Below are 12,845 nucleotides of genomic sequence, written 5' to 3' on the forward strand. Positions count from 1 at the left end.
CAGTCGTGTCACTTAACAACAGGGATATGTTCTGAGAACTGTGTCATTAGGTGATTTCGTCATTATATGAACATCACAAAATGTACTTAGACAAATCTAGATGGTATAGCCCAGTACGCATCTAGGCTATATGCTGCTAATCTCATGGGATCACCGTCGTATATAGTCTGTCACTGACTGAAACGTCATTCTGTGGTGCATGACTGTATATACATTTATATTTACAAGCTTACCTTGGAGATATTGCGGGTTTGGTTCCAGACCACTGCAGTAAAGCAAATATGGCAATAAAGCAAGTACTATGAAGTTTTTCGTTTCCCAGCACATACGAAAATTATGTTTACACTATACCGTAGTTTGTGTGCAGTTGCATTATGTCTAAAAAACAATCTACATACCTTAATTAAAAATTACTTCATTCCTGAAAAAATGTAAATGCTGTTGGTAAAATGGCACAAATAGACTTGAACAATGAGGGCTGCCACAAATGTTCAATTTTAAAAAATGCAATATCTGGAAAGTGCAGTAAAGCAAAGCACAGTAAAATGGGGTATACATGTATATATGTGAAAGAGAAAGCATGGAAGGATATACACCAAACTGGTAACTGAGGTTATGTTTGAATTTAAGGAATTATTCGGAAGATATTGAAGTAGAAAATTACTGTTACTTTTTATTGTGAAATTACATAGGCTTCTATAGCTTTTATTTATTTGTTTGTTTTGCTGAGGAACATTCCCCCTGAACTAACATCCCTTGCCAATTTTCCTCTTTTTCTTTTGAAAGCTTGAAGAAGATTTGCTCTGAGCTAACATCTGTGCTCATCTTCCTCTATTTTGTATGTGGGTCGCTGCCACAGCAGTGGTGTAGATCCATGCCTGGGAATGAACCTGGACCACCAAAGTGAAGTGTGCCGAACTTAACAACTAGGCCATGGGGCCAGCCCTTATAGCTTTTAAATGTTAATCATTGAACTATAAAATAGATTAGAATGCATATATATACTCGTTACTTTTAATATTGAAAAATTTAAACATAGAAGTAAAGCTTCACTAATTATCAACTCAACGACAATCCCGTCACCCCCCTTACTGCCAGTTTTTGTGTGTGTGGTAAAATGTACACAACACAATATTTACCATTTTAACCGTTTTTAAGTGTACAATTCAGTAGTGTTAAGTGCTTTCACATTGTTGTTCAACCATCACCACTGTCTATCTCCAGAACTTTTCATTAGCCCAAACTGAAACTCAATACCCATCAAACAATAACTCCCCATTCTCCGAGTCCCTGGTAACCACTATTCTGCTATCTGCCTGTATGAATTTGACTATTCTAGGTACCTCAATATAAGTAGAATCATACAGTGTTTATCCTTTCGTGTCTGGCTAATTTCACTTAGTATGTTATATATGTTCAAGGTTCATCCATATTGTAGTATGTGTCAGAATTTTACTCTGTTTTAAGGCTGAATAATATTCCATTTGTATGTATATACCACATTTTGTTTATCCACTCATCTGCTGATGGGCATTTGAATTGTTTCCACCTTTTGTTTATCCCATGCATATGTTGATGGGCACTTGGGTAGTTTCACTTTTTGGTTATTGTAAATAATGCTACTGTGAACATAGGTGTACAAATATTGGTTCAATTCTTTGCTTTCAGTTCTTTTGGGTATATACCAGAAGTGAAATTGCTGGGTAATATGGTAATGCCATGTTTAAGTTTTTGAGGAACTGTCATACCTTTTTCTACAACGGCTACACCATCTAATATTCCCACCAGCAATGTGCAAGGGATGTCAATTTGCCTATCTTCACCAACAGCTGTTTTCTGGGTTTTTTTTGGTAATAGCCACCCTAATGCCTGTGAAGCGGTATCATTATGATTTTGATTTGTATCCTAACAACTAGTGATATTGAGCATCCTTTAAATGTCTAGTTAAGCCCTTTCCCATTTTTAAATTGGGTGGTTTGGGTTTTTGTTTTTGAGTTGTAGGAGTTCTTTATATGTTGTGAATATTAATCCCTTATCACATTTATGATTTGTGAATATCTCCTTCTATTCTATGGCTTGTCTTTTTCACTCTGTTGATAGTGTCCTTTGATGCACCAAGTTTTTAATTTTCATTAAGTCCAGTTTGTTTATTTTTCTTTTGTTGCCTGTCTTGATTCAAGAAATGGTTCAAGAAATCATTGCCAAATTGAATATCAGAAGCTTTCCCTCTATGTTTTCTTGTAAGAGTTTTATGTTTTTAACTTTGATTCACTTGGAATTAATTTTTGTTATGGTGTAAGGTGTGGATCCAACTTCATTATTTTGCATGTAGATGTCTACTTCTCCCAGCTCTACTTGTTGTGAAGACTGTCCTTTCCCCATTGGATGGTTTTGGCACCTTATGTGAGGGTTTATATCTGGACTCTCTGTTCTGTTTCATTGTTTTATATGTATTTATGCCACCACCACACTGTTCTGATTGTAGCTTTGTAGTAAGTTTTCAAATCAAGAAGCATGTCCTCCAATTTTCTTTTTCTTTTTCAAGATTGTTTTGGCTATTTTGGGTCCCTTGAGGTTCTATATGATCTTTACGATGGGTTTTTTCCTATTTCTGCAAAAAAAAAGTTGTTGAGATTTTGATAAGGAGTGAGTTGAATCTGTGGCTCACTTTAGGTAGTACTGACATAGCAATATTAAGCCTTTCACTTCATGAACATGGGATATCTTTCCATTTATTTGGGTCTTCTTTAATTTCTTTCAGTGTACAAGTCTTTAGGCTTCTTGGTTAAGTTTATTACTAAGTACTTGATTCTTTTTCATGCTGTTGTAAATGGGATTGTTTTCTTAATTTCTTTTTTAGATTGTTCATTGTTAATATACAGAAACAATTGATTTTTGTGTATTGCTTTTGTCTTCTACAACTTTGCTTAATTGGTTTATTAGCTCTAACAGGTTCTTTTGTGTGTGTGCGTGAAATCTTTAGGATTTCTAAATATAAGATCATATCATCTGTGGACAGAGATAATTTTACACTTTTATTTCTTCCTTTCTAATTTGGTTGCCTTGCATTTCTTTTTCTTGCCTAATTGCTCTGGCTTCTATATTGAGTAGTAGAGGTGAAAGCTGACATCCTTGTCTTGTTCCTGATCTTAGAGGAAAAGCCTTCAGTTTTTTTTGTTTTTTTTTTTTAAAGATTTTATTTTTTCCTTTTTCTCCCCAAAGCCCCCCGGTACATAGTTGTATATTCTTCGTTGTGGGTTCTTCTGGTTGTGGTATGTGGGACGCTGCCTCAGCGTGGTTTGATGAGCAGTGCCATGTCCGCGCCCAGGATTCGAACCAACGAAACACTGGGCCGCCTGCAGCGGAGCGCGCGAACTTAACCACTCGGCCACGGGGCCAGCCCCAAAAGCCTTCAGTTTTTCACCATTGTCTATAATGTTAGCTGTGAGTTTTTCATATATGGTCTTCATTATAGTGAGGTATTTTTTCTTTTATCGATATATTTTTTTTTTAATCATATAGGGGGGTGAATTTTGTCAAATGCTTTTTTCTCCATTCTGTTAATGTGGTGTATTATGTTGATTTATTTTCATATGTTGAGCCATTCTTGCATTCCAGGAATAAATCTCACTTGGTCATGGTGTATAATTCTTCTAATGTTTGCTGTTGAATTATGTTTCCTAATATTTTGTTGAGGATATTTACATCAATATTCATCAGAGATATTGGACTGTAATTTTCTTTTCTTGTAGTGTCTTTGTCTGACTTGGTATCAGGGTAATGCTGGCTTAATAGAATGAGTTTGTAAGTGTTCCTTCCTCTTCAGTTTCTTGGAAGAGTTTAAGGGGGGTTGGTGTTAATTTTGATTTAAATGTTGGTAGTATTCACCAGTGATGCCATCTGGTATAGGGCTTTTCTTTTTGGGGAGGTTTTTGATTACTGATTCAATCTCTTTACTAGCTATAAGTCTATTCAGATTTTCTATTTATTTATGATTCAGTCTTAGTAGGTTGTATGTTTTGACGAATTTGTCCCTTTCATCTAGGTTATCCAGTTTATTGGTATACAGTTATTCATAGTACCCTCTTATAGTCCTTTTTATTTCTGTAAAATCAGGAGTAATGTCCACACTTTCTTTTCTGATTTTAGTAATTTGAATCTTCCTTCTTTTATTCTCAATCTAGCTAAAGGTTTGCCAATTTTGTTGATCTTTTCTAAGCACTAACCTTTGGTTTCTTTGAGTTTTCTCTGTTGTTTTTCTGTTCTCTATTTTATTTATCTCTCCTCTCTAATATTTCTTTTGTTTTCTAGCTTTGGATTTAGCTTACTCTTTGTTTTTTAGTTCCTTAAGTTGTAAAGTTAGGTTGTTGACTTCACACCTTCATTTTTATGTAAGCATTCTTGTAAATCCTTGTAAGTTTCCCTCTTAGCTCTGATTTTTCTGTATCCCATAAGTTTTAGTATGTTGTGTTTTCATTGTCCTTTGCTTCATGGTATTTTGTAATTTCCCTTGTGATGTCTTATTAGACCCACTAGTTGTTTAAGAATGTGGTGTTTAATTTCTACATATTTGTCAATTTTTCCATTTTCCTTTGTGTTGTTGATTTCTGGTTTCATTCTGTTGTGATGGGAAAAGATACTTTGTATGATTTCAGTCTTTTAAAATTTATTAAGACTTGTTTGATTTTATGATCAGTGTTGGAAAATGCTCCATGTGCACTTGAGAAAAGTGGGCATTTGGTATTGTTGGATGGAGTGTTTTGTCTGTTTATTAGGTCTAATTGGTTTATAGCATTGTTCAAGTCCTCTATTTCCTTATATATCTTCTGTCTGGTTCTTCTATTATTGAAAGTGGAGTGTTGAAGTCTCCAACTATTGTTGTAAAACTGTCCATTTTCCCCTTCAATTCTGTCAATGTTTGCTTTATATATTTTGGAGCTCTCTTGTTTGGTGTATGTATGTTTATAATTCTAATATCCACTTCTTGAATTGACCCTTTTATAGATATGTAATGTCCTTCTTTGCATCTTGTGATATTTTTAAACAATTAATTAATTAATTAATTTTTTGAGGAAGACTAGCCCTGGGCTAACATCCGTGCCCATCTTCCTCTACTTTATATGTAGGACGCCTGCCACAGCATGGCTTGACAAGCAGTGCGTAGATCCGAACCAGTGAACCCTGGGCTGCCAAAATGGAACATGCAAACTTAGCTGCTGCACCACTGGGCCTGCCCCTTGACTTCAGTCTGTTTTATCTGACTTTAATGTGATTTGTAATTTATTTTAATCTTGTTTCTATATACTGAAACTTTATTTTTGTAAAAATTAACTGTATGTTTAGTGTCGTGTACTAGAGGGTCAAAGAAGTGTATGTGATCTTGGTGGAAATTTTGTCCTGCCTTCCTCCATTCCTACCTCCTATCTCAAGCAGAAGCACTATAAAAAGTAATTACCTACAGTTTTTTGGAGTCTGGTTTATGAAGAGGTGTTCTTTATACTTAAGCTGATTGGTATATGGGTGAATAAATTGAAAGTAGTTGTTTTGGTTTACTTTTATACTGAAGTGCACTGTGATTAATTTTTCTTCTTTTTGTCAGCAGATTTCTAGTTTTTTATAGCTGCGTAATTTCTTGGTTTGGTCATTCATTAATTATTGTCTATAATAAGCATTTATATTTAACTTTTTTATGTTTTATTTCACTGAAGCAGCAATATAATATCCAACTGGGGTGTTTCCTTCATGGCTAACTTTGGTCCCTGATAACAGATATATTACTGTTAAAAATGGAGACTCTTGTATCTGATACATTACTTTTAAAGAACACAGATTGTGGAATTATAAAGCCAAAAGAAATCCTTGGAAACATGAGTCTACTTTGATTGATAAATAAGAAAATGAGGACAAAGAACTTATTCTAATAGGGAGTCTTTACAGTATATTTTTTAATGTCACTTTCTTGTTCCAGTAAGAAGTACTTGCATAAAGCAAGCTTGACTATAGCATTAGTTGGATATTTAAGGTTGATAAAGTGGCTGACTTTAACAGGTTTTTCCACCCTATTTCTTTTAGGTGAATCTGGACTGGGAAAGTCAACATTAATCAACTCATTATTCCTCACAGATTTGTATTCTCCAGAGTATCCAGGTCCTTCCCATAGAATAAAAAAGACTGTACAGGTATGTCTATTAGTGTTTTTCATTGATGATAAGCTGGAGTAATGTTAACACACACAAAAACATGCTATAACTTTTATTATGCTTCCTTAGAGTAGGTTTCAAATTTGTCTTCAGCCAGTGTTAAGTGGTAAACATGATTGTTGATTAAAGAAAAGAGACTGGGCCAGCCCCATGGTGTAGTGGTTAAGTTTGGTGCGCTCTGCCTGGGCAGCCTGGGTTTGCAGGTTTGGATCCCAGGTGCGAACCTACACCACTCATCAGCCGTGCTGTGGCGGTGACCCACATATAAAGTGGAGAAAGATTGACACAGATGTTAGCTCAAGGTAGTCTTCCTCAGCAAAAAAACAAAAGAGAGCGAGGTACAGCTAATTACAGGAATTATCTTGATTACAACCTTCTAAATTTGTCCTGAGGACCCTCCTAGAGATTACACTGTGATGTAGTAAGTAATACCCCTAGAGTTACTCTGTCTGATATGGTAGCTACTTGCCAAGTGGTAGCTATTTAAGTTTGAATGAGTTAAAAGTTAATGAAATTAAAAATTCAGTTTCTCAGTCGTACTAATCACATTTTAATTGCTTAGTAGCCATATGTGGCGAGTGGCTACCATTTGGGGCACCACTGATTTATTTCCACCATTGCAGAAAGTTCTCTTGAACAGTGTAGAGAAAACATGATTTGCAGAAAAGCCATTATTGTTTAAATACAATGTTCTCTATTAGTCAGTAGCATAATACCACTTGATAGTTGACTGGCAATAGCAATTTGTTAAGGCTCCCAAGCTATGTGTAGTGTGTAATCTGATTTAGTACTTCTCAATCTTTAATGTGCATTCAGATCACCTGGGGAGCTTGATAAATTAGGTTTCTCTCCTAGTAGGTCTGAAGTGGGTTGAGATTCTGCATTTCTAACAAAATCCCATTGATGCCAATGCTGCTGGCCTATAGACCACGCTTCATATTGCAGAGTTCTAGACTCCAGATCTACACTGTCCCTTACAGTAACCAGTAGCCACATGTGGCTGTTGAGCTCTTAAAATGTGGGTAGTCCAAATTGAGATGTTATACATGTATAAAATACACCCTGGATTTTGAAGACTTATATGTAAAAAAGAATGTCAAGTATCTTGTTAATAATTTTATGTTAATTACATTTTTCAGTGATAATAGTTTGGTTATGTTGGGTTAAAGGAAATATATTAATTTCACCTGTTTGTGATTACTTTTTAAAGTGGGTCCTGAAAAATTTAAAATTACTAATGTAGCTCACATTTCATTTTTGTTGGGCCACACTGCTCTCAACTATTGATTGAAAAAATTGTTGGTGAATTGATGAAGTAATACACAGCACATAAGCAGAGAGGAAGGGAGTGACCAATTTTGGCTGGAGCAGGCTTTCTGAAGGTAGTAATGCTAGAGCTGAATTTGAAGAATTGGTAGTGATTATCCCAATGCACAAGATGGAAGAACAGTCTGGAAATTCTGGGCATGAAACTCACTTATATCGAATTGCAAGATGCGGTTTAGTAATTGGATCCCTACAACGTAATTCTGTGAAGTAAATATTTTATTTCTCCTTTTTAAAGTTTTTCTGTTTTAGGATTTTTCTTTTTTTTTGTATCCTTCATAGAGCTTGAGATTTCAGATTACCTGCAAAATTGTGTTCTAAAAACTGGGTACATAATACATTGCTTATTTATTTTGTGGTATTGGATATTTTAACCCTAAGCAAGAAGATAAACTTTTAACTTTCTTCGTTTAGGTATTTAAATTCAAGATCAGTAAACTAGGCATGTAGAAATGTTAAAGGAACCCCACAGTATAGATTCCTAAGTTCAGGAATATTTAGTGTAAAATATCTGTGAGATCTTAATGATCACGTACCTACCAATAGTGTTCTTGGTGATTAGTGCTGGTGAGGAGTCTTCTTTGTAGTTCTAGCGCAAGCATAATGCCAGGCCTATGTTAATAATAAAACAACACTTAGTCATTAACATCTTCCAGGTACTATTCCGAGAACTTCAAGTGCATTAACTTATTTAATTCTTACAACAACTTTATGAGATAAGTTGTATTATAATCCCCATTTTACAAATTTAGAGATTGAGGCATGGAGCTGGCAACGTGCTTGAGATCACGTAGTTAGAGTGGCAGAATTAGGATATGAATCTAAGCAGTCTGGTTTAGTCTGTATTCTGTCAAGCTATACTATCTCTATACTGTAGATGCTTAAATGTTAATTTAATAGATTAACCAGTTCTTAATAAGTGGATTAGCCTTTCTTTAGTACATCTCTCCCTTTTTAATAATATTTGGTCTAACAAATAATCAGTTTTCTTTTGGTTTATTTCAAAATCTGACATAGGGGGAGAGTTTTCCTAATTAGGAAATTTAGACAAAAATGATGACAAAATAATCTGATCAGTGAAGTCATCTTTTCCTCATAGTTATGTATTATATGAAAGTAGTTAAAATAACAAAAAATGCCTTTATAGGCAATAAGGCTGACCCATCTGATGCTAGCTAGTAATGGATGTTTGAGAGAAGTGGTTTTTTGTTTCAAATGGTACACACTTGATGTTTGCTGTTGCTTATTATGTTTGAATTTGCAAGCTGGACTCAGGAGGGTATTGACTTCCTTTAAGTACTAGGCTTGAAATTACAGTAAACGGTAATGGATGAGTAGATGATGAAAGCCAGTTAACTCATGAAAGTTTTGTACCTTACTATGTATTATTTTACTTTGTTTAATAAGGACAAAAGAACAATATTTCTAGCTCTCTTGATTCACCCATGCAGTGATTTTTGCTCTTTTCTGAACAGATGAAAGTATTGGCACTTGCAGTCTCAAGAATTCAACACATACAAATCTAGTTTAACATACATACTCTACAACAAAGTATTTGCTCAGACAATGAGAGATTGCTTGTAATGTAGTTATAACCGTGCTTATTCTGATGTGGTCCACATATTGTAAAAAGCATATTAAATAGGATTCATATCGAATTGTTGTCAGTGATTCCCCGTATTGTGGGACCTCATGCTTTTCTTTTTTATTCTATCTCCTCAATTCTATGCAGTGAGCATGCTTTTGTAATTTTTTAAAAAATGCCTTTCAGAAAAGAAAATATAATACCAAAAGATGAAAAGTAGCTATGGGGACTAAGAATTATTTCTAGATTAGTTCAACAAAACCTATCTCCTTGAAGTCTTTATGCCAAAAATAAATTTCCTGAACAAATCAACAAATGTATCAAAAATATTGATAGACCATATGGTACTGTCTACCCTAAACCAGCTGCTCTCCCTGCAGGTTTCTTCATGTCAGTAAATGACACTCTACCTTTCTAGTTGCTCAGACCAAAAAACTTGGAGTCATTTTTAACTCCTTTCTTCCTCTCTAACTTCACGTGCAGTCCATCTGCAAATCCCATTACCTCTATTTTCACAGTATATCCAGAATCCTACCTACCACTTCTTTCCACTTCCCTAGTACCTCTCATATCCTGGGTTCCATCATCTCGATTCCTGGTTTATTACAATAGCCTCCTAACTTGTCTCCCTGATTTGATCCTTGGGCACCACCTGACTCTTTTTAACAGGCAGTGAGAGTCTCTTTTTACAGTGTAAATCAGACCATGTTGCACCTCTACTCAAAACTCTTCAGTGGCTTCCTTTCTCACTCAGAGCAAGGCCAGAGTTCTTATATATCTAAAGAGACCCTCTGAGATTTGCCTCACCCCCCTCTTCAACCTATTTTCTACACTTTTGGCTTATTCTGCTCTGGTCAAACCAACCCACCTGCTGTTCTTTAGATAGGCTAATCCCACTTTCACCTCAGAGCCCTTCCACTTCTTATTTCTCTGCCTGCAGTATTCTTCTCTGAGATCCTCATGGCTTGCTCCCTAATTTTCATCTGTACTCTGCTTAAAAGTTATCTCAGTGAGGCCTTCCCTGACCACCCTGTAAACTCCTTCCAGTCCTTAACCCTGGCTCCAAACGTGTAAGCTTTTTGAGGATAGGGACTTCACTTTATTCACCACTGTAAACTCAGTTCCAAGAACTGCCTCTGTTATACGTTAGCACCCAATATCTGTTGAATGAATGAACAATTTAAAAAATTTATGAGGATTTTGTGTTTAGTTAGGATATTTTTAAATTTGAGAATTGTTGAAGTTTTCAAGTTGAGGATCTTTTTGGAAGTTTTGTTGATTATTTTCATTTTGTCTTGAGCACCATTTTTTAAATTTAATTTTTGATGTGTAGCTTGTATATTAAAAAGGAGCAAATTTAAGCATAGAGCTTGATGAATTTTGGTGGATGTATTTTTATATCCAGGTAACCAATGCCTTGGTTAAGATATAGTACATTTCTGTTGCCCCAGAATGCTTCCTTGTGTATCCTCTCATTCAGTATTATATCCACCCCCAAATATAAACACCTTTCTGACTTCTGTCACCATAGATTAATTTCACCTGTTCTTGAATTTCATTTAGATATACTCTTTATGTCTGATTTCTTTCACTGAAGATTATATCATCATGTGGTATTCATGTTGTGTAGCTGTAGTTCTTTTTCATTGCCGTATAATATTCTATTGCATGAATGTATCACAGCATATCCCTTCTATTGTAGATAAGCATTTGGGTTTTTAGTTTTTGACTATTAAGAATATTCTTGTACATATCTTTTGGTGGACATAGGCACTCATTTCTGTTGTATTTGTGTGAGCACACACGTGTGCATGTGTGCATAAAGGTATTTCATTGTTTCAGTTTATTTTTTTTTTATTTCTTGCAAGATTGAACATATCTTTTATATTCATTAACTGTTAAGGTTTCATTGACGTGCTTTGACTACCTTAATATTTCTTTTTATCCTTAATTTGGAGGAGCCCCTTATCTAGATAACAGTTCCTTATGTTTCAGACATTGCAGATAATTTCTTCCAGGCTAGCATCTGTTAAAGACGATGGGAGAGTCTCTCAGTTTCTTAGAATTCTTTTTACATTTGCTCATCTCTAAAATAATCCTGTGTAAATGCACTTTACCTTCCTTTGAGGTAACACCTCAAAAGTGTCCTCTTCTATTCTGAATATCTTCCTGACTTTCCCTTTTTTGAAAACAAAGGAGTAATTAGGGCTGAGCGTATCTCTAGTATGATTTTTAAGACAAAAGCCTGTGTACCACTGTTAAATCTCCCTTTATTTTTTACCAAAAGTAAGACCTATAGCAACTGAGAACTGGATTCATCCTGACTAGAATCCCAGAGAAGTCCTCTTTGCTAACTGTACCATGGGGACATTCCTTGATATTACTGGAAACAAGTTGAAGATCATTTAAACTCTTTTCCCCACGTACACAAGAAAGAACATGACATGTTCCGAATCATTCAATGTAGTTAGAGGATAGACTGTAATTTTCTTTTACAGTTAACTACCTCTTCACCAAGGCCAGTAATGTAGCAGATGGTCTGCTCTTGAAGCTCATGAATTCTCTCAGTGGAGAGTGATCAGAAGTATTACATCTCAGCCCAGATATATGAGACCAGGAGAAACATACAATCCTGAGTTTCAAAAGGCAAACGTCTGTAATTTCCCTGACCTGAAGGCTTTCTGGAACACTTTAAACTGTCAAAAAAAAAAAAAAAAAACCAAGAGGAAGAAAAGAAAAATACTATGATGTGGCCAGATAGGGAGTGAAATTTTAATAAAGACCACAATCTCATAATCTCCTCCCTGAGCGTTATTTATTTACAAGAGACTTGTGTCTTAAAGAAGAAATTCCTTCACATTCACAGTCTTGGAAGGAAGGAGAAGCTGTCTATACTGAACAGAGAGGTGATTCTGAGCTTCCTGTCTATCAGTGGTTGTGATTTGAGTGAAGTTTTCAGTATTAGAAAGAAGTCCTTTTAGATTAATTCCTGACCTCTTATCTTGGGCCTCAGGACCCTTAGCTGTGCAGTTTCAAATGTGAGCTGAAACTCTAGTCCTGGAGTTCTTTATACCAGTGGTTTTGAAACTTGAGTGTGCATCACAATCACTTGGTGGTCTTGCTAAAATGGATTGCTGAGTCCCTCTCCACAGAATTTGCTGTTTAGTTAGGTTTGAGGCAGGGCCCAAAGAATTTGCATTTCTTATAAGTTCCCAGACTATGTAGTTGCTAGTCTGGGTACTACACTTTGAAAACCACTGCTCTGTAGTGTTTCTAGCTTGCTGCAAACTGTCTTTATGGGAAGAAAGTAAGAGAGGGAACTGTTTTTCCTTAGTTCTTTCACAGTATTTCAAATTGAGTGAAATAGCACCATGTTACTTCTGTTTTCATTCATATATATATATATATATATATATTTCCAGTAGACTGGAATGATAGGAAAAAAATGAACACTTCATGTTCCAACCTCAAATATAGATCCTCAGAGTAACAAAAAATTTTTTTGGTGACGACGTTTGGCCTTAAGCTAACATCTGTTGCCATTCTTCCTCCTTTTTGCCTGAGGAAGATCGTCCCTGAGCTAACATTTGTGCCAGTCTTCCTCTAGTTTGTCTATAGGACGCTGCCACAGCACGGCTTGACAAGTGGTGTGTAGGTCCACACCTGAGATCCAAATCCACAAACGCTGGGCTGCTGAAGTGGAGCATGTGAACTTAACTGCTACGCCACCAGAC

The 12,845-nt window shown here is 35.6% G+C and overlaps 1 protein-coding gene across 3 annotated transcripts in view; it reads left to right on the forward strand.

Annotated features, from left to right (window-relative positions):
- Nucleotides 1-12,845, forward strand: part of SEPTIN7 (septin 7) — a 114,162-nt gene that overhangs the window by 58,045 nt on the left and 43,272 nt on the right. For all 3 annotated transcript variants that reach the window (XM_046669648.1, XM_046669647.1, XM_046669649.1), the window contains one exon: nt 6,073-6,179. In XM_046669648.1, coding sequence (XP_046525604.1) covers nt 6,073-6,179 — 107 coding nt within the window. The remainder of the gene's footprint in view (nt 1-6,072; nt 6,180-12,845) is intronic.

Source organism: Equus quagga, chromosome 8, assembly GCF_021613505.1.
Source record: "Equus quagga isolate Etosha38 chromosome 8, UCLA_HA_Equagga_1.0, whole genome shotgun sequence".
NCBI lineage: Eukaryota > Metazoa > Chordata > Mammalia > Perissodactyla > Equidae > Equus > Equus quagga.